General features: G+C 54.0%; 5 protein-coding genes across 5 annotated transcripts; 3 read left to right on the top strand and 2 right to left on the bottom strand.

Annotated features, from left to right (window-relative positions):
• Positions 1-876: 876 nt before the first annotated feature.
• On the top strand, positions 877-8,372 carry BOA6 (Reducing polyketide synthase BOA6; the record flags this gene model as incomplete). Its single annotated transcript, XM_036645862.1, has 2 exons — positions 877-7,665; positions 7,719-8,372. The coding sequence occupies 2 exons, from the start codon at positions 877-879 to the stop codon at positions 8,370-8,372; spliced, it is 7,443 nt and encodes a 2,480-aa protein (XP_036488536.1).
• Positions 8,373-9,376: 1,004 nt separating this feature from the next.
• On the top strand, positions 9,377-10,401 carry CGCS363_v014014 (uncharacterized protein; the record flags this gene model as incomplete). Its single annotated transcript, XM_036645863.1, has 2 exons — positions 9,377-9,394; positions 9,466-10,401. The coding sequence occupies 2 exons, from the start codon at positions 9,377-9,379 to the stop codon at positions 10,399-10,401; spliced, it is 954 nt and encodes a 317-aa protein (XP_036488537.1).
• Positions 10,402-10,746: 345 nt separating this feature from the next.
• On the bottom strand, positions 10,747-12,471 carry CGCS363_v014015 (uncharacterized protein; the record flags this gene model as incomplete). Its single annotated transcript, XM_036645864.1, has 1 exon — positions 10,747-12,471. The coding sequence occupies one exon, from the start codon at positions 12,469-12,471 to the stop codon at positions 10,747-10,749; it is 1,725 nt and encodes a 574-aa protein (XP_036488538.1).
• A 1,085-nt stretch (positions 12,472-13,556) lies between these two features.
• On the bottom strand, positions 13,557-15,443 carry CGCS363_v014016 (putative transporter; the record flags this gene model as incomplete). The annotated part of the gene is made up of 7 exons (XM_036645865.1): positions 13,557-13,793; positions 13,851-14,022; positions 14,078-14,289; positions 14,337-14,750; positions 14,805-15,091; positions 15,143-15,200; positions 15,249-15,443. The coding sequence occupies 7 exons, from the start codon at positions 15,441-15,443 to the stop codon at positions 13,557-13,559; spliced, it is 1,575 nt and encodes a 524-aa protein (XP_036488539.1).
• Positions 15,444-17,329: 1,886 nt separating this feature from the next.
• Positions 17,330-19,648, top strand: CGCS363_v014017 (Transcriptional activator protein acu-15; the record flags this gene model as incomplete). Its single annotated transcript, XM_036645866.1, has 4 exons — positions 17,330-17,416; positions 17,468-18,134; positions 18,191-18,879; positions 18,932-19,648. The coding sequence occupies 4 exons, from the start codon at positions 17,330-17,332 to the stop codon at positions 19,646-19,648; spliced, it is 2,160 nt and encodes a 719-aa protein (XP_036488540.1).
• Between the last annotated feature and the right edge of the window lie 1,580 nt (positions 19,649-21,228).

The following is a 21,228-nucleotide window of genomic DNA, read 5'->3' on the forward strand; positions in this document are numbered from 1 at the left end:
TGTTGAAGAAGAGAAACAAGCCAGACTTAAACTGGACTACCAAGACAAAGAAAACGTCTTTCATATGCAAGTACCCCGACTTCCCCACGAGGTAAATGTGCACTGAATCTCACACATTGACTTTGGTACCAAGATTGCGGACCGGTGCGCGCTTCCGAGGCCGCATAATACCCAGCCCCGTTTTCGACGTTGTTACGCTTCCGTTCTCGTCGAGCCAGCCAAGACCTGACACAGACCACATGTCGGTCGTCGTTGAAGAAGAGGCGTCTCTTATCAAGCCTCCCGACAGCCGATGGCGCCAGTGACTCTGCGATGCTGGACGGGAGGCTAGCTAAGTAGTAGTAGTCCCGTTCCCGGGCAACTGGCCGACCGCCGAACGTGCAGCTCAAATCCCGGCGACCGTTCGAGACACGTTCGGCCACGGAACTCCGAACCACCCACCCCTTGCCAACATCATGAACGCCGAATGTTCTTCTCCCACCGCCACACGCCCCATTCCACCCCTTTGGATCCACCCCAACCGTGGCGGATGGGGGCGTGTGTCTGTTCTGCCCCCTTGCTTTTTTGACAGCAAGGGCACAGGCGTCATGATACCGACGACGCTGGTCTGCGAGGGAGACATCGCGAGATTGATGCCGCGGGCCTGTTGACTCCTTTCCCCTTCGCCGTGTAAGTGAAAATTCTATATATCCCTTCCCGTTCTTCGCCCGAAATGATTCAGTTTATTGGAAGCAAACACATCAACTCAACTTCTTCTCTATTATTATACTCTTCTCTCCGCCTTGATATCTCATCCCTGAGGCCATCATCCCTACCACTTATACCCTTTATTCCTTCCCATAATACATAATCATCCTAGAGATACCCCTGACAGCAATGTCTACCTCCTACAAGATCCCCAAGTCAGAGCCCATTGCCATTGTCGGCACTGGGTGCCGCTTTGCTGGCGATGTTAACTCCCCTTCTCAACTTTGGAATCTCCTATCCAACCCCAAAGATCTCACACAAAAGGTTCCCGCCAACCGCTTCAATGTTGAGGGCTTCTATCATCCGGATGGAGAGTATCATGGTGCCACGAACGCCACCCAAGGCTACTTCCTCGAGCAGGACCACCGCGTATGGGACGCAGGGTTCTTCAACATCACGCCTAAGGAAGCGGAGGCTATCGATCCGCAGCAACGTATCGTGCTAGAGGTCGTATACGAAGCCATGGAGTCTGCCGGATACACCCTTTCCCAATACGCCGGCCGCAAGGTCGCCGTCTACGCCGGTCTGATGACCGCCGATTACGACTCGCTATGCCAGCGCGACGATATCACCGCTAGCCAGTACTTCGCCACCGGTAACTCGCGAGCCATCCTCTCCAACAGGATATCCTACTTTTTCAACTTCCGCGGCCCTTCCATGACCATCGACACTGCCTGCTCATCGAGTCTAGTCGCCCTCCACCAAGCCGTTCTCAGCCTGCGATCCGGCGAGTGCGAGATGGCCTGCGTGGCCGGCGCCAACATGATGATCACGCCCGAGCAGTTCATCACCGAGTCCAGCCTGCACATGCTCAGCCCTACCGGGCGTTCGAGGATGTGGGATGTTGGCGCGGACGGATACGCGCGTGGTGAAGGTTTCGCCGCGCTCTTCATCAAGCCCCTCTCTCAAGCCCTGAAAGACGGAGACGCAATCATCAGCATTGTCAGAGAGACGGGTGTCAACTCGGATGGACGAACTCAGGGCATCACGATGCCGAACCCCCTGGCCCAGGCCGAGTTGATCAAGGATACGTACCGCCGATCGGGTCTCGACTCCCAGAGCCCCGCGGACCGATGCCAATATTTTGAGGCGCACGGGACGGGCACCCAGGCTGGTGACCCTAGGGAGGCGCAGGCTATTGCTACTGCATTCTTCGGGAACGAGGCGTCGACTGCCGCCGACAGCGATGACAAGAAGCTTGTCGTCGGGTCCATCAAGACGGTCATCGGCCACACGGAAGGCGCCGCTGGTCTGGCTGGCCTACTGAAGGTGGTGCACTCCATGCACAACAAGTCGATCCCACCCAATCTGCACCTCGAGACCCTCAACCCGAGCGTCCGACCTTTCTTTGGCCACCTTCGCATCGCCACTGAGCTCATCCCTTGGCCCCAGGCCCCGGCTGGCCAGCCTCTGCGAGGCAGCGTCAACTCTTTCGGCTTCGGTGGCACCAACTCCCACGCCATCATTGAGCGGTACGAGCCGAGCATCCACAACGAGGTTGCGAAGCGCTTCGACCAATCCGTGAAGCTCTCTACCACCAAGCTCTCCGTCGCACACGATGCTAGCAAGCCCAGCGTTGGTCTGCCTCTGGTTCTCTCTGCCAAGTCGCAGAAATCTCTGGTCGCGGTTGTTCGCTCCGCTAGGGAGTTCATGGTTGGTGACCAGACATCGGCTGATGAGGTCGCCTACAACCTCTACACCCGCCGTTCCGCCCTGACTTACAGGGTTTCCGTCTCTGGCGACTCTCGCGATGCAGTCATTGCCGGTCTGGATAACCTCCTCTCCAAGGCTGGATCCTCCTCCAACCCCGAGCTTGGTGTCCGTGCGAAGCTCGACGGCAACAAGCCCAAGATCCTCGGCATCTTCACCGGCCAGGGTGCCCAGTGGTCTGGAATGGGCCGCAAGCTCTTCCACTCCAACTCCGTCTACCGCAGCGCCATTGAGAAGCTCGAGGATGTTCTCAAGACCTGCCCCCACCCTCCAACGTGGTCTCTCATCAAGGAACTCATCCACCAAGATGACGCCTCCCGCATCAACATCGCCGCCCTCTCCCAGCCTCTCTGCACCGCAGTCCAGATCGCCCTCATCGACCTCCTCGCCAGCCTGGGAGTTTCCTTCCACACTGTCGTCGGCCACTCCTCTGGCGAGATCGCGGCAGCCTATGCCGCCGGCGTCCTCTCTGCCCGCGACGCCATGCTCATCTCATACTACCGCGGCATGTCTGCCCACCTTGCCGGCGGCAAGAACGGCCAGAAAGGGATGATGATGGCTGTCGGTATGACGCGCGCTGAGGCGACTGCCCTCTGCGAGCGCGACGACATCAAGGGACGCATCTGGGTTGCCGCCAGCAACGCGCCCACTAGCGTCACCCTGTCGGGCGACATCGATGCTGTGAAGGCGCTACAGGCCGAGTTGTCTGCGGAGAACAAGTTTGCGCGTCTTCTGGTCGTTGACACGGCGTACCACTCTGCCCACATGGAGAAGCCGGCTGCGGAGTACATGCAGGGCTTGGCCGCTTGCGGTATCGCTCCGAAGCAACGGAACGGAACAGTGTGGGTCTCTAGCGTCTACGCCGATGGCACGGACCCGAGCGCCGACGAGCTCAAGGCGAGCTACTGGAAGGACAACATGGTCAAGGCCGTGTCTTTCTACGAAGCTATTGACCTCGCTCTGAGCTCGCAGGGCCCATTTGACTGCGCTGTCGAGGTTGGTCCTCACCCGGCTCTCAAGGGTCCTGTTCAGCAGACTGTCAAGGCCGCGACCGGCGGTGCGCTCTCCTACGCCGGTCTCCTCGACCGCAAGAAGGACGACAGACACGCCTTCGCTGAGTTCTTGGGCTTCACATGGTGCTACTTTGGCCCCGAGGCGATTGAATGGAAGGCTCTGGTCTCCAACTCTACCCAACCCGGCCTCTTGTCCTCCAAGATCGAGCTACCCTCCTACCCCTGGGACCACAGCCAGATGCACTATCGCGAGTCGCGCATCGCTCACCAGTACCACTTCCGTGAGCAGGGCCCCCACGAGCTTCTGGGTGTTCGCACTCGCGACGACACCGAGTTTGAGCTCCGATGGCGCAACATCCTCAAGCTTGAGACCATCCCCTGGATCCAGCACCACAAGTTCCAGGGCCAGGCTTTGCTTCCTGCCTCGGCCTACTGCGTGCTCGCGTTGGATGCTGCAAAGGCTGTTCTGAACGGCCGCCCGGCTTCAGTTGTGGAGTTGACAGACCTCGAGTTCATGAGCGGAATCTCACTCGAGTCCAACACTTATGGCATGGAAATCCTCGTTGCGCTTAGCATCCAGCCCCCGGCTACCAAGGGCCGCTTGGCCGGCAAGGTCATTGATGGCACCTTCACCATCACCTCTTGCTATGCCGACGGTGTTGCGCCTATGCAGAAGAACTTCACCGGCAACCTGCGCATCTACCTCGGCGAGCCATCTGAGGGAGCTCTTCCCGAGCGCGACCCTGCCAGAGCTGAGACCCTGCCAGCCGACACCGATGCCTTCTACCAGATGATGTCGGAGATTGGCCTGGACTACACCGGTCCCTTCCGCGCTCTCGAGGGCATTGATCGCAGATACAACTTCTGCACCGCCACTCTCAAGAAGTTCCACGACTCGGACACCACCGGCCTAGGAGTCAGCCCCGCGACGCTCGACAGCTGCTTCCACTCCGTTTTCGCCGCCTGCGCATCCCCGGGCGACAAGTCGCTCTGGACTTCATTCTTGCCCAGAAGCATCGAGAAGATCCGCTTCAACCTTGCGCTCTGCGACGGAAAGCCTACCGACGGGGCCTCTCTGGTTGTTGACTCCATCATTACCCAGGAGATCCCGCGCACCAAGACCGCGACGACCAAGTTCGTCGGCGACATGAGCATCTTCAACACCCGCGGCGAGATGGAGATCCAGGTCGAAGGCCTCATGGTTGCTTCCTTCGCCAACTCGAAGCCCGAGGATGACAAGGAGCTGTACCTGCACACTGTGATGGACCTCGACCCCGAACACGAGATCGTGACTGCCGACATCAGCAAGGAGGACGTCGCAACTGAGCGCATCCTGCTTGAGAGCTGTGAGAGAGTTGCGCGATTCTACATTCAGGATGAGTCGGCGATCAAGGAGATGGGCGCGCCGCCTACTTTCTTCACGCCGCCGACTTCGCCTCTTGCGCCCAAGGCCGCCGGGTCTGAGGCCCAGCCCAGCCCTTGGAAGTACGATACTCAGGAGTCATTGGAGGCTTTCATCCTCCAGTCGCCTTTCTACCATGCTCTGGAGTTCATCCGCATGCTGGGAGAGAACATCCCCGATGTCCTGCCGGCCATGATTTCCACCATCATCCAGGAGGCCAAGCAGCTGCACCGCTTCCGCTCCCACGTCAGCCGGGTCGTCTCTCAGATTGCTCATCGCTACCCTCGCATGCGAGTGCTCGGTCTTACAGACCCCGAGGCTGGCCTCTCTGAGCACATCATTGGTGGTCTCAAGGGCTCCTTTGTGTCTTACACCATCGGCACTGAGACCGAGAAGAACTTGCTCGCCAGACTCTCCGGTCCCGAGGCAATCAAGAAGAAGATTGACACCGAGCACCTCAAGCTCCTTGAGTCTGAGGACAACTCGGCCCTTCAGCCTTTCGACCTGGTTGTCCTGAATACCTCGGTGGTAAAGGGCATCGAGCAGCGTGACAGGCTCAAGCAGGTTCAGAGCTTGATGAAGCCAGGTGCTTTCCTCATCCTAATCCACGAGTCCATGAGCCCCCTCCGCGACAGACTTCGCCGCGCCTTCGGCGTCAGGGCCCAGGTCAACGCACCCCTCACTCCTCCCGAGTGGCCCGATCTCTTAGATGAGTGCGGCTTTGTCCGCGCCGCGAAGAAGGCTGAGCAATTCTTCGCCCCTGACTTCTCCCTCATCGTCCGCCAGGCCGAGTCTGAGATCAAGCAGATTGCTCTGAACCCGTTCAACGGCTCTCTGCCCAAGGTGGCGGGACACACTCTCATCATTGGCGCCGGGTCCAACTCGGCCGATCTGGCTGCGGAGGTCCACCAGAAGCTGATCCCGGCTTGCAGCATGGTCGACATTGTCGCCGACTTCGACTCGCTCCAGCCAGCCTACTTCAACGAGGTCAGCAACGTCATCTTCCTCGCTGACCTGGACGAGCCGATGATGAGCACCATGACATCCGAGCGTCTTGATCTCCTCCGCGCCCTCATGGCGCCTGAGAAGGTTGTGCTCTGGGTCACCATGAACTCTCGCGCAGGTAACCCTGAGCATGCTGCCACCTATGGTTTCTCGCGCTCTATGCTGGCCGAGATTCCCAGCTTGAAGCTGCAAATGCTCGATCTCGACTCTCGACGCGACTCAGTCGATGCCGTTGCTGAGACATTCTTGCGACTGAGCATGAAGGAACTGCGCGCTGGCGGCAAGGACGGTGAGTTGCTTTGGACGCACGAGAACGAGATCTTCATGGAGCAGGGCCACAGACTTGTGCCTAGAGTTATCCCCTGGAAGGAGGGCAATGACCGAGTCAACTGCCCTCGCAGACTTGTCTCTTCCGAGGTCAACACCCTGGAGAGTTGTGTCGAGGTTGTCTCTTCCCAATCTGGTGACGGCTCCGCGGTCTACACTGCCAACATTGTCGAGGGCGAGATCCTTGACGCTATCGTCCCGGACCAGAGTGTCATCATGGTCAACTACAGCTCTGTCGAAGTGATCAACTTTGGCCTCAAGTACGCCTCTCACGTCTGCATTGGTAAGGACGTCTCTACCGGTGAGCAGTCGCTGGCGATGACCAAGGCCAACTCTTCCTATGTCACGGTGCCCAACTCCTGCGTCTTCCCTCTTGGAGATCGCAACATCGAGCCCAAGACCCTCCTCAGCCTTGTCCTTCGCTATCTGGTCACCTTTTCTCTTGAAGAGGAAATGATGGGACAGACTCTCCTTCTTCTCGAGCCCGACACCGTTCTCTTGGAGTGCATGAAGGAAGTCTTTGAGCCAAAGGGTGTCAATGTCATCTCTTGCACCACTACCCCGATCAAGGTCAGAACTCCTGGCGAGCGCTACATCCACCCTTACGCCAGCAACCGCGAGCTGAAGGCTCTCTTCCCTGCGGGCGGTGCATCCATCATCGACTTCCTCCCCGAGGGCAGCGAGCTCTCCGAGGCCATCCTCGACTGCCTCCCCGAGAACTGCGAATACCACTCCCGCTTCTCCCTCCTGACTTCGGAGCACGTCGTCGCCCTCGGAGACTCCATGGACATTGAGCCCATCTGGGAGACCGCCATCGAGAAGGCGTTGGAGAGTATGACCGGCATGAAGGGCCAAATGGGCATCCCCAATATCGACTCCGTCTCTGTCCCCGCCCTCTTGGACCAGTCCAGCAGCGGCAAGCCCTTCCAGGTCCTTGACTGGCGCGCCGACCGCACCGTTCAGCACATCGCCAAGCCGCTCCTGGGAACACAGCTCCTCCGCCCCTACAAGACCTACGTCCTCGTCGGCCTCACCCGCGACATGGGCCAGAGTCTCTGCAACCTCTTCTACGAGCACGGCGCGCGCCACTTGGTCCTCGCCAGCCGCAACCCAAATATGAACCCGCAGTGGATCGACGATCTCGCCGCCAAGGGCTGCGAGGTGCGCATCGAGAGGCTCGACGTCACCAGCATCGAGAGCGTGAGGGCCTTCAAGGAGAGGCTTTCTGCCGAGATGCCTCCCGTCGCTGGTGTCATCAACGGTGCCATGGTCCTCGACGACCGCGTCTTTGCGCAGATGGACGAGAACACCTGGCAGAGGGTCATGCGCCCCAAGACGGTGGGCTCCAGCAACCTCGACGAGATCTTCTCTGACTCTGATATGGAGTTCTTCATCATGACTTCCTCCTTTGCTGCCCCCGGTGGCCATGGAGGACAATCAAACTACGCCGCTGCCAATATGGTGAGTACCCCTTTCCCCTCCCTGTTTCCTTCAACGCCGCTAACAATCCGCAGTACATGAACGGCCTCGCCGCCAACCGCCGCCTCCGCGGTCTCCCCGGCTCCGTCCTCAACATCGGCGTCATCTACGGCCTCGGCCTGCTCCACCGTGAACGCAATGACATCTACGCCTTCCTCGAGAAGGACGGGTACCCGCCCATCTCGGAGCGCGATATCCACCACATGTTCCTCGAGGCCATCGTCACGGGTCGCCCCGTCGATGGCCAGATCTACGACATCACGACCGGCCTCAGCCGCTACAGCACGGCCAACCCGGACCCGCTCCACTGGCACCGCGACCCGCGCTTCTCGCACTTTACGGTTGAGGACGACGCATCGGCCGCGGAGGAGGGCGAGGGCAAGCAGAGTCTCAAGGAGACGCTGCGCGGCGTGGTGGACGGCGGGGTGGATGCCGTCGCGGAGGTGCTGACGGAGGGGTTTGCGCGGTACCTCGAGACTGTGCTGGGCCAGAGCGAGGGGAGTGTGAAGGGCGAGCATAGCGTGGGCGAGCTCGGCATGGACTCGCTTGTTGCTGTGGAGGTGAGGGGGTGGTTTTACAAGGTTGTCGAGAGGGATGTGTCTGTGATGAAGATTTTGGGGAGTGCGAGTGTGGCGAAGTTGTGCCATGAGGTGTCTGAGGGGTTTGTGAGTGAGAGGACGAAGGCTTGAGCGATGTCTTTTACTATGTAAGATGTGGGAAACATGTGGGTTTTGGATAGGATATTTGGAATTTTGGAAAAGCTTGGGAAGGCGGGTTTGAATTTGGTGTTTTGGCTTTTGGTTTGGCTGTCTTACAGATTGGTCCGGGAAAAATGGCGGTTGTCTTTTCTCAAGTTCTTGTTCGGTATGGGTTTGGTCTTTTGCTTTCTGGGTTGATACCACGGTCATTACATAACCTCTTTTGTTTAGACATATTCAAGAAACAATTTTCACAACTAAGATCCATGAATGATGTATGCCATGATGTGACGTTTTGGATCGTTGCGCCAGAGATGATAATGGCTTGGGTGTCTAATCCTTGAGACATGTCCAGCAATTAGCACCTAAAGAGCGTTTAAATATTGAAGAGAACTTCCAATAACTGTTCCCCTGGATGATTAATAAAATGTGAAGGACTTGTCCGTCACGTTCGCTTGTTGTCGGAGGCCGGTGAGTCCACACTCCGACCCGACCAGCCCCCCCATGACCCGTTCAATCGGCACGTGTACGACTTTTGGCCCGGCACGGGATGAGCCAGGGGCCGATACACACGCGGCGCAGCCATCTCAGTCGGCCCCAGGACCGATTCGGTAAGCCCGTACGGCGGCGCGGACGTCAACTACCCCCGACCATCATCTTATTGTGGGGCTATCTTCCAGGCCTGCATTCTTTGTCCCTTCTGAAAGCGTCATGACTGGTCGACGGTGCCGCTGTAATGAGCGATCTGGGCCGGGGTGCTGGGGGCTGGAATGCTGCAGACCCGACGACAAGGAAATCTCGAAGATTGTTTCCGCAGCCACTAATGTCACTGACGGTAAATCCGAAATCACGACCATAAAGTGCTTGTAGTGCTCACTTATGAGCCAGCCTCTGATATTTCAAAGTCTGCCAGGTTCAGCCTTTAACATCTCTTGCGTTCTCTCGCAGCATCTGCTTCAGAAAACCCAACAACGAAGCATACTGAATAAGTCACGATGAGCAGTGCACAACAGGTAAGTGAAATCAAACAATATTCGGTTGTTCCCAACCTACACAATGATCCTAACACTCTCTGTCTATGAAGACGGCCTCTGGCCCGCCGTACGTACCCACGGTAGCTCTTCTGGGTCTGACCCCAACCTCAACCGTCGACATCCCAATCTCCGCCGTCCTGATCGCATTCTTCCTATGCTCAGCAGTAGCAAACTTCACGATATTCAGGCGCAACCAAGCCCGCGCGCACAAATTCATCCCGTCCATGGTTCTTTTCGGCTTCTCCATGGCGCGCACGGCAGCACTGGTCCTGCGAATCGTCTGGGCGGAGCGGTTGACGAACGCGAGCCTGGGCATCGCTGCAATGATCCTCGCCAGCGCCGGCACCGTGATCCTCTTCGTCATCAACCTCATTCTCGCCCAGCGCGTCCTGCGCTCTCTTCATCCGCGATTTGGCTGGCACCGGGTTCCGAGCTTCGCCTTCATGTTTCTGTACTTTTGCGTCGTGGCCTGTCTGATCATGACCATCGTCCCGACGGTTCTTACGTTCTACACCCTCGACACCTCAGTTCGCCAAAAGGCACGACAAATTCAGCTTTTCTCTGGCACCTATCTCGCCCTACTGGCGTTTCTCCCGATCCCTATCGTTGGTCTCGCAGCTGCGTTCCCAAAGTCTACGAAGCCGGAGCCTTTCGGCAGCGGCTCTCTCCGGACGAAAATGGTTTTGGTGCTGGGGACCGCCGCGCTTTTGACCCTGGGCGCTGGTTTTCGCATCGGCGTCAACTTCACAACGCCACGACTTGCATCGAACCCGGCGTGGTATCATCAGAAGGCATGCTACTACGTCTTCAACTACGTTCTCGAGATTATTGTCGTGTACACGTATACGTTGTCTCGTTTCGATAGACGATTTTATGTACCAAATGGAGCTAAAGGACCAGGAGACTACGCTGCCGGCTTTGCCATGCAACACGCCGAGAGTCAAGGCACCAATGAGTTCACCGATTCTAATCTCAAACATGTCTAATCATAATTTGTAACACTGGGGTTCAAAGAATCTGGACGTATTAGAAGGAGGAGAAAGGGAATAAAGTTCATAAGACAACCTACATATCTTAAACTACATTGTTATCTCCTTTAGCCACCCCACTTCATAATAATAGGCTATTGTTATTCCGATGCAGCTTTCTGCTATTACTCGAAATAAAAAGACTAACCTTTAAAACATTCGCAGAGACGTTCTCAGACGGCTCCAGATCGTGACGTTTTCGTCAAAGGCGCCGTTGAGCTCAACCATATCCTTTCCAGTGCCCTTCGCAACTTCAGCTTCTGCAGCATCGTCGAACAGCTTTGTCAGGTCGAAGCCTTTCATTCATGGGTATAACTTCAGACCCCGATACGCGGCTAGGCTGACGAAGGAAGAAGCGTTCTCCTCGATGTTGAAGAATGACTGCATGCCTTCCTCGAAGGAGGAATAGTGGTATTCTTCGAAAAGAGTCTCCAGAAACCTCTCGAATCCGTCTAAAGTCTCCAGCTCTGTTTGGCCGGTGCACAATTCCAGTCCCACCGCGAAGTCAAAAATGTCATTGAGCCAGCGGCACAGATAATTCTTTAGATGTCTGAGGCCTGCTTTCCGAACTAGAGCGCGTATCTCTAGAACGTGTGCAACAAGCAGAGCTCGATAAGGCTCAAAGTCTGGGCCGGCTTTTTCCAACAACAGGGAGTTGACCTCTTCAGTCTTAAGGTAGTCGAGCACGGTTCTGTGAAGTGGGCCAACTCGCTCACCAAGTAATTGGGGCTCGTCTGGGTTTGTACCGATATGTAGCAGGTCTCTGCACTGAGCTACCAGCTGCTTTCTCTTGATCCTTAGCATTTCTCTTGCATTCGGGTCAATGTCTGGCCAGCTCTCCAGAGGGATTGATGCTTCGGACCTGATGCCGGTTCCGCAGGCCTCCAGATCGACAAAGAGAAATGTAAGCATTGGGAATGGCCCATTGGCGCGAGAGATCATTAGTAAGGTCCGTGCCGCCGGTTTCATGTAAACAGGCTCGATAGTATCCAGCATTCGACCAAAGAACTCTTCCAGCTGATTAGGGAGTTCGATCATGCGCCGTTTGAGAGTCGGCAAGTCGTCCTCGTTTCTCAGGCCTCGGAGTAAAGATCTGACAACGAGGAAGACCCATAGAAATACCCCTTGGGCTCTTTCAGATATTGCCTGAATCAAAGACTCCGCATCCTCTGGATTCCGACTTTTCAAATGTTGAAACTGGGAATTCTGCCCCAAAGTGTCCGAGGTGAATGTCAAAATGTCCCTCTCAGTGAGCTCATGTAGCTCAAGCTTGTATTGACTTTCTCCAAACGCGTCCGTAAAGTCGTTCCAGGGGCGGCTAGAGACACAGACCTTTATGTTCTTGAAGCTTGCCAATCTCTGAGTAAGCACTGCAAGTTCAGAATGGTCTCCGGAATACTCGTCCAGGCCGTCGAAAAAAATGCAGACGTGGACGAGCTGGGCTGGATCAAAGCCAATCCCACTAGTCAAGTTGCCGAGATTCATTAGACATGACAACAGCTCTGTCTTAGACCAACGGGGAAGTTCAAGAATATTGCTCTCCGCCCATTGCTTTGGACAGATCCTGCTGCCCAGATCTGGTCTGCTGATCAATATGTCTTCCAGCAGCGTCCTCAGAAGTCCCTCCTGAGACATTTGCAACGAGGTACCTGCGCTCCAAAAATGATGCTTGGCAATAACAAGGTTATTACCACCCCACATCTCTAGGCGCTGGCGAGTTCTCGAATCTCCAGTCAAGAACTTCATCATTGTCGACTTACCTGAACCAGCCTTCCCGCTGATCCGGTAAAGTCCGTGCTCCCTGTGCAGCCATTCATTGAAGTGGGAGGTGGAGTCCCGGAAAACCCATTCAAAAGTATTCTCGTGAGCATCCCTGATATCTGACTCCCGGTTGTGGATCTGCTCGAAATGAAGGCTTCGAACAATTCGTCTGGCCTTCTCGAAAGGCTCAAAGGTGGGCGCAAGCGACGAGATGACGCCACCTATCTCTTCCAAATCTTGGTCTTTGAAGATCCCTCGACCCTTCATGTTGTCGCACATCAATTGAAACTCTACGCGGAGCTGTCGTCGCATCATGTCCAAAGACGCGTATGGAGACTCTAAAGCTCTGTTGTCTGGAATGTTTCGTTTCCGTACGATCTCGTGTTTCAAGTCCTCAACTTGAGCTCTTAAGAAGAGTAAACATCGGCCCACTGCATGCTCGTCTCCTTCCATCAAAAGGGTACGACTCACTTTAGTTGAAGCTTCATATGGATTGTTATAGCTTCTCGTAGTCTGTAAATTCGTGTCTCAAGATCGGCGATCTCATGTTTCTTGACTAGATGTTTCGTGGAATGAACTATGCTCTTCATAAGACGGTCTACCTTGCCTTTGGGGTATCGCCCTTGCAACCGTTTAACTAGGTCGAGCAGTTGCTGACTCAAGTCAAAGCACGATCGAATCATTCTCGCCAGCTCGGCGTGTTCTTGGTTGTGTTGATCCGGTTCCATTTTCGCGAGTATCGTTCGGAGGTGATGCATGACATCGCTTAGTTCTTGAGTTTCTCGTTGAGCCTCCTCCGGGCTGCGCCAAAATACGTAGCATTTGGCGACGAACTTCGTCGCGAGTTCGACGAATTGGACGACATTGCCGGACAGAGCAAGACTCTCCATTTCGTTGGAGGCTGGAGATGGTGAGGAGTGGTAACTTCTGGCGTGCTTTGTGGCGTGGGTTTCAAAACCTGATCGCGCGAAGGTTACACGAGCCGCATGTAACTTTAGTGAGGCCTCCTTGTCACACAAGGAACGTGTTTCTAGTTGATTGGCTTTCGGCGGAATCGATTCCCCGTGATGGGGATTTGCATCGACGTCTCACAAACCTTCTGGCAGTGGTGAGCAGGTTTGATGTCAAGGGGATTGTCGATAAGTTCCATATTCAACTGTGATTTCATGCTCACTATCGGGCTCAGATCATCTTCGGTAGGCAGTATGCGTGATTAATATGCACTCCGAACGCCCATATCCCGGGACAGGGCTGATCCACACGCCTTGGGAGATGGAAGGTTTGCCAGAGTTCTATCTATTTGGCGTACACAACAATCTTCAAGCGGACTTCTATAATTCAATAATACCAAACTACCACATGTATCGGAATGTGATAGCCCTGTCACCCTGGGTAGACAATTCCTCCGCGGTGTATCGGCTGTCTTCCCCTGCCGCCATCTGCCTATCACGCTTCTTGTTGATCCCGATGTATGAGAATATGAGTATCAGGGCAGCAATGATGCCGACAGAAATGAAGCCGAGCTCAAGTCCATGTCCAAGGATGTATCGAGGCGCATCTTTCTGGCGGTAGAAATTGGACGCCATGGCCTATCAGACGTCAGTCGAGTCAAGTCAAGAAGTTTTGTGTTGTTCGGGACATCTTACACCACCCAAGTTACCAACACCGATCTGTAGAGCCATCCCAGCGCTGCGCTTGTAACTACCTGAAAGGTTGTTGGAGAGCCAGCTGATGACTCCAGGGAAGGCAGGATAGATGGCGCATGCAGCCACGAAAACGCCACCATAGACGACTTTGGGATTTGAACTTGAGATACACCTATGAAGAAACAAGTGTTAGTGCAAAATTGGTGACTTAGTTGGCAGGGCCTTACATGGAGAATCCAACGATCATCATGCATAGGAATCCGACAATGAACGGGCTTCGTTTGCCCAAGCGGTCGGAAAGATAGGCGACGACGACTGCAAGAATCGCGGCCGTGATGTAGATCGGAACTGTCATAAGCTGGGCGGTGCTTGACGTATAGTTGAGGTTTCGGATAATCGTGGGCAGAAAGAGGCTGATGCCGTAGAGGGGGCAGACAATCTGCCTTGTTAGCAAACAATCTTCCGTGACCCAGATTATATACTTACTCCCCAATAAACAAAGATATTGATCCAGATTTGCCAGTCCGTGAAAGCATCCCAGACATATTTCCACTGGAACTCGTCGGCCTCAGCAACCTGAACGCGATTGTCTGACTTTCCTTGAACCTGGCCCTGGTACTTGAGGCGGTAGACAACGAATGCTCTCTCTTCCTCGGTCAAGAACGTGGCTGTTTCGGGGAAGTCGTGCAACGCCCAGAAGGCAAACACTGCAACGATGACGGTGACTATGCCCTCGAGAATGAAGATCCACCGCCAACCCTCCAAGCCGCCGGTGCCGTCCATCTTGGAAATGGCGAAAGCGAGCAGACCGCTGAAGGCACCAGCAATCGACGCAGCGGAAAAGAACATCGCTTGTCGGAGTTGGATCTCGTGGCGGCAGTACCACATTGTCAAGTAATACTTGAGTCTGCGTCAGATTGCGAGTTCCATGAGTTGAGCTGATTCAAAACTTACAGCAACACCGGGAAATAGACCAGCCTCGGTCACACCTAAGAAGATTCGAGCGACTAGTAGCCCATGGTAGTTCCTGACAATCCCCATAAGCGTCATCACTGTGCCCCAGGCAACCATGATCGTGGGAAGCCAGATGCTCGGTCGGAGTTTCTTGAGCAATAGGTTGCTCGGGACTTCGAATGCGGCGTATGTGAAGAAAAAGACCGTGAGGCACCAATTGTACTGGTCAGATGTCATTCCAAGGTCTTCTTGCAGTCCTTCAATCTTTGCGTTGCCGATGTTCCCGCCTATGGCTGATGTCAATTAGGTCCTTGAATTCGGTGGTAATTTTGACTAACGGTCGAGGAAAGATAGGAGGTATAGCAAGGCCAACATTGGAATGAGGCGGATGTCCATCTGTATCGCCTCAAAGGTTAGTCGTGTGAATCGTCACGGCGTAAGTACTGTTGTAATGAAAGCGCTTGCCTTTCTCAAAATCTTCTTCTCATCCAAGTGCGCAAAAGACGCAAGAGTCGTTCCCTGTGCGGTCGCGATCGCATCGATGCGCCCAATCTCGTCCTTTCTCGTCAAATGTTCTGGTTGACCATTTTCCAGCTCCGACACGTCCAGCTTTTCGGAGTTGGTAAACATGCCAGCCATCTTTGCCAATCCAACGAAGGATGGCAGCAATTGGCAATCGAACTGCGATCTTGTTCCCAAGGCTTGGTGAAAGCGGTGGCCGGGGATGGGTTGACGAGGAGCTGCTGAACAAGAGATGCCAAGGACAGAAAACGGTTTGTGCAAGGGTTCGTCGTCGAACACCCCAGGCCATCATGGTTGGCTCATCTACTAGATATAAACCTTCGGATCACTGTCCGCCGGTTCGGCCCAACCCACGGGCCACCAAACAGGTTGGCTATCGTGGACATCGTCAGCGGCTGGGGTGAGCCCCATCCGCCGCCGGCTCGGCAGATCGAAACGGCCAATAAGTTTATCGGTCTCTCAAGATTCCGGGGTGATTGTGGGTGTCAAGGCCGAGGTAGGAGGCTACCCCGCGTTTCTTGATCTTATTTGAAGTAAGCTTGGGGTGAACGCGCAGCGGAATGATGGCCGCTGCAACGCGTGACCCACGTGTTCTGGTCTGGATTAGTTGGAGATTGGTTGTAGGCTGGTCGGAAACGGCACATATATGTTGAGGGATCGGCGGAGCGGAGAGGTTGGCGTGGGTTGTGGTCGTGATGTCACTTGGAGAATGCGGGGGAGGAGCCGGTGTTCGGTCCGCACCAGAACTAACATAGATCACGGGATCTAATTCCGGCTCGTCTCTGCACTGCAGAGAGACTAAATTGTCCGGCGTTACATTTGGCCTCCGATGTTTTCCTGTGAACCAAAAAAAGTCCTCATATCTAGATAATATCTAACGTTTCGTCAGCAGTGAGACTGGTTCCAGACCTTGACTCTGATATCTTGGAGGTGATTTAGGCATATCTACTCCGTAATGTAGAGCAATTTATGTTTATGGCAGACAGGAAATCGTTGATGAAACTCAAGCACGTTCAATGATGTAGTTGCGGATTTGGCACAGCGTCTGCCCAATCGACAGTACCGTTCCAATTTTCCTTGTGTCTTCCTGTATCCTTCTTCCCTTTCAAAATTTCTCTTCACAGTTTACCGCCTGTGGGCACATCGTTTTGACTGCCGTATGTCGTCTCCCTTTATATTTCGACCGATTTATGATTATGTCCCGGTTTTCCGATTATAGAAACGCCTTTGATAAGTACTATCTATGAATAGTTACTGCCTAATGTGACATAAGAGACTCTCATCTTTGCTTGTATGTCTGGTTGTTCATCAGCCATGAGTCCTCTCAAATTCCTTCAGGATCATATTGGTTTTATTTCTGCTTACCAAGCGCATTCAGCGCCGTGGAGTATGAGACTTGTTGACGTTCAAACTGTGGGTTTCCTTGCTGGCCTCCACCTCCCGTCGGATTGCAGCGGTTTGTTCCTCGTTTGGTTCTGTTGCATCGGCTGCGAACTCGGCTTCCTTGATGCGTTTATTTTGCTGAACTGCATCTTCGTTTCCGGTGTTGGCAATGGAATCAAGCATGTCGTAGAAGGCTCTGTCGTCTTGTGCCGGCATCTTGAATGAACCCGTTGAATATTGACCATTCAAATACGGAAGTATCAAAGACAAGAGCAAATGGTCAACACTCGAAATTTTGTTGAACGCAAGATTTCTTTCTGTCTAGACGGTGTAGCCTCTGAGACCGAGTCGGGATAGCCCACTGACGCAATTGGCCGAGCACATCTCAGTGACCGCGGAACGACCGGATCCGACGGCTAGGGCGGGATCTGGGTTTTATACCTGCCAAGCCCCGCTGTCTCGCAATTCACAGCTCCTCATCCTACAGATCCGGCATGCCTGTTCCTCGTCTGTCACATCATTGCCTTCACTTCCGCGACATTTAGCGACTTCAACTTCGCACGTGCTTTCGGAGCTCTCACACCTCAAGCAGGCGTTGCGGGGCCGAACACCCGTCGGCCATGGCGGATGACTCGGCCGAACAACCCATCTTGAAGCGGAAGCGAATCAGCGTGGCCTGCAACAGCTGCCGCGCGAAAAAGTCCAAGGTAAGCTCCAGGAAACCAAGTTTAGAGCTTGAAATTTTTGACTCTTGCAAGTGCGATGGGAAGCGGCCGGTATGCGGTCGCTGCGCTGGCTATGATTACCACTGCTCATGGGGAAACGAGGCGACGCATCGCGATGCCAGTTGCACGCCACCATTAACGTCCTCCGAAGCAAGTAATGCAGCAAGTCCACAGGAGATTTTCGATCGGTGCGAAAAGGCTATACGAAGTCTGGCCATCGATGTACCTCCTGAGGCCCGGAGCGAAATCAATCAAGGTCTGGCTCGAATCCAGGCTGCCCTGTTCCATGATTGCTCGCCGGGGGTGACCACGATTAGCCCAACCAGCATCACGGCCAGTAGCCCTGCGCTCATTCAGCGCATTCAAAGTCCCAGATATGTTGGCGAAGTAAGCGACATTCATTTCTTCAACTTGGTTCGACAAACGGCCGCACCTCGTGGCGGTGATGGTGGTTCACAAGACGACACGGGAGAGGTTGACAACTACGACATCGATGCACCAACCACGATGGAGTATCTACAGAACCCAATCTCAGATATGCCAGAAAGGGAGCACGTGCAAAAGTTTCTGGGGATCTACTTCTCGACTATACACGTTGCGTACCCTTTCGTAGAAGAAAAACCATTCATGGATAAAGTCAAGAACCTACAAGACGGAAGCCCGGCCCCTGATTTGACCCATTCCTGGCTTTCTCTCTTATGTAAGTATCCAAAGCTTGAACGTATGCGCTTAGAAATGATGCACTGACATCAGCAGATGCATTGCTTGCTCTTGGGGCTTACTATGACTCTTTCCAGCCAGACAGTCGGCCAGATGGCTCATCTCATCAAAAGCTGTTTCAACGCTCCCTACTTTTGTCTCGCCATGATATGCTCGAACGCTCCTTAACGCAAGTCTCGGCTCTGTTAGCCCAGTGCTTTTATCTACTAGCAACATCCGAGATCGACAGATGTTGGGCTTATCTCGGCCTGGCTGTCCGCTTAGCGCAGAGCATCGGCCTACATGCCGACATTCAGGATCATGGGTCGAACAAACCAAGTTCAGAGCGCCCTCAGATTCGGAGCAGGGTCTGGTATTCCTTGTACGTTCTGGATCGGTTGACGGCCCTACAACTCGGAAGACCACCTGCGATCTCGGATCACGACTGTCATGTTCCCATTCCTTCTCGCATAGACGGTCTAGATCCAGACATCAACGATGGTGAGGTACAGCAGATTTCCAAAGAGGGTCGGGCTGGGGAATATTTTGTCCGTCTCATCGAGTTCTCTTCCATCATCGGTCGAGTGCTGAGGGAATGCTATCATCCAAGGCGCGACATCGCAGTCAGGCTACAGAGCACCAAAGACTGCGATTTACTACTTCTGACATGGAAGCAGAAGCTGCCAAGATATTTGAGATTCGATCTTGGCCATGCGTTCGAGAAGTCGATTACTTTGAAGCGTCAGGTATGTTGTCCAGTTCGCGTTGCGAGTAATATACCGGCTGACTCGGATGTAGCGGAACATGTTGGCCATCAAGTTCCACCACTTGCGGGCGTTAATCCATCGACCATACCTGGTCCACACATCTCCCGAGAAGAATCTCTTGACTCAAGATCAAGCATGTCGAGAGTACGGAAAGATATGCGCTACTGAGGCCCAATCCATCGCCTCTCTGATGCATAATGTCACTGATACCATGGACATCGTCATGAACTATCCCTGGTGGCAGATGATATCATGTCTCGTCTGCGCGGGATCCATCATGGTCATGGCAGGTGCTCTGATCAAGCAAGACACTGGAGACGATACCATCGTCGTCACCTTGGAAGAAGACGTTGAGACCTGTATGGCTGTTTTGAAGGCTTTGGCGGGCAACTCTCACGGCTCGAACCTTGCGTGGGATATGATGAAGAATATTCGAGCCCGCTGTACACGCGCTTCCGATAGACCTGCCTCTGATGACACGAGCTCCTTGCCGCCCGGTGCACTTGTTCAACCCGGCCAAGGGCTAAGCCAGTCTACTTACTGTAGCCCCTCAGACACCTACGCCATACCTTCGGTTGCACCAGATACTGCTCATTCTGGCTTCTCTGTGGAGGCGACTGATGGCTTGGATATGAACATGGGGTTCGGGGAAAACGTCATGTGGCCGATGATGATGACAGATACGACATGGCCCGGCTCGTTTCTTGACATGCTCCATCCCTCATACGGATCTCAGGAAAACAACTAGAGCATCGATCATTTGATCATTGCTTTCTACACTCATCATATCGGAAATAAAGTGATGCCCATGCCTCTAAACGCCTCGATCCAATCGAACTCACCGAGCGACGTCTGATCCATTTCGTCTTTCTTTTGCCACATCGTCTGCACAACTTCCCATTGTCTCTCATAGTTAGCAATGTGGTAGCACCGGGCTCGCTGCCACCAAAGAGCCCAAGGACGGCGCGCTGTGGCGTCACAGGACGCAACGAACGCAGGCCACATAATTGGTGCCATCCTCTGTGTAGCGCCCGATGATGTCGAGCGATCTTTGATATCCTCGACTGCATGCATGTGCTCCGCGATCCTTGCGATTATCTCATCCTGATCCTCGCTGCGGCATTTCTGAATGCGGCGGTGGTAATAGACCACCGTAGCCAGGTGCCAGGCATTCGCGTGGTGTCTGAAAATTTCGAGTCCATCTTCGTCCTGGCAGATTGCTTCATGAGCACCATCGCGTTCCAGAGTCCACGAGCATAGTCGATCTCCGAGTGCTTCACAGGCTTCAAGCAGTCTATCTGGGATCGGCTCGCGAGAGCGTTCGTACCAGGTTAGATACTCTGCTAACCGGCAAGTCTCCTGGAGTTCGGCGGCAATTTGAGGCGTGATTCCGTACATATATCCATAACAACAGCTGGATGGACGTTGGGAGGCGGCGGGTTCATCCCCATCTTCTGCTGGGTCTATGGACCACGGTCTCGGCGACGAGGAGAATGTCATGGTCCGAGCCAACAAGCAGAGAAAGTCGCTGATCTCGTTTAGCTGCTGCGTTGCTCTGCTGATCATCCTCCATTTCCGGCGCCGTTTTCTTAGTTGTTTCGTGCCTTGCAAATGTACGGCGAAATCGGCTTCACATCCAGACATAAACTATAGAGGTCAGGTCATTTTCAAAGGCATGAGGAGGTCGATATCCTCACATCTATCGTTACCAATGACAACATGGCCACCATCAAAGTCTTGTACTCTGCAGTCGGCATCTCGATGCTAATGGCGGATTGTAGTAGAAGTAAGGCCTGCTGTCGATGTCGCGCGCCAATCTGGTGGTACCTGACTTGAGAGGGTAGACAATTCCAAAGGTGGAAAGCTGATGATGCGAGCAGTGAGTGAAATATGACTGATTTCACTGTGGCCTTAGGTACTTGTAATCGAAGTTGTGCTGGGGAAGTGAGACTGGATGCTGCTTCTAGTGCGGCGGGGACGTATAGCTGTCGGTAAGGATTTTGAGGATGCTGAATTGGCTGAAGCATTACTGCGACGTGCTCGGCGTAATGATGCATCAGTCTATCTATAACAGCATCACCGGAGATACTGGTAGATATTGTATACCGTAGGGGACTGCCCATATGATATGATATTGTGCCGTTATCGGTCGAATTTGTCCAGTTATTATGGTTGCTAGTCTCCAAAGAAGCCCCCAATGCTTCCTGAAAGATAGCTGGTAGGGACTCGTGAGCAGCGATAGGCTCGGGGACAATATCAATAACGTCCTCTTCATCTTGTTGCCGTGGGTCCGTGTTGATGGGAGTAGAAAGACTTTCCAGCGTCAAT

Source organism: Colletotrichum siamense, assembly GCF_013390195.1.
Source record: "Colletotrichum siamense strain Cg363 chromosome Unknown KSG_Cg363_contig10, whole genome shotgun sequence".
NCBI lineage: Eukaryota > Fungi > Ascomycota > Sordariomycetes > Glomerellales > Glomerellaceae > Colletotrichum > Colletotrichum siamense.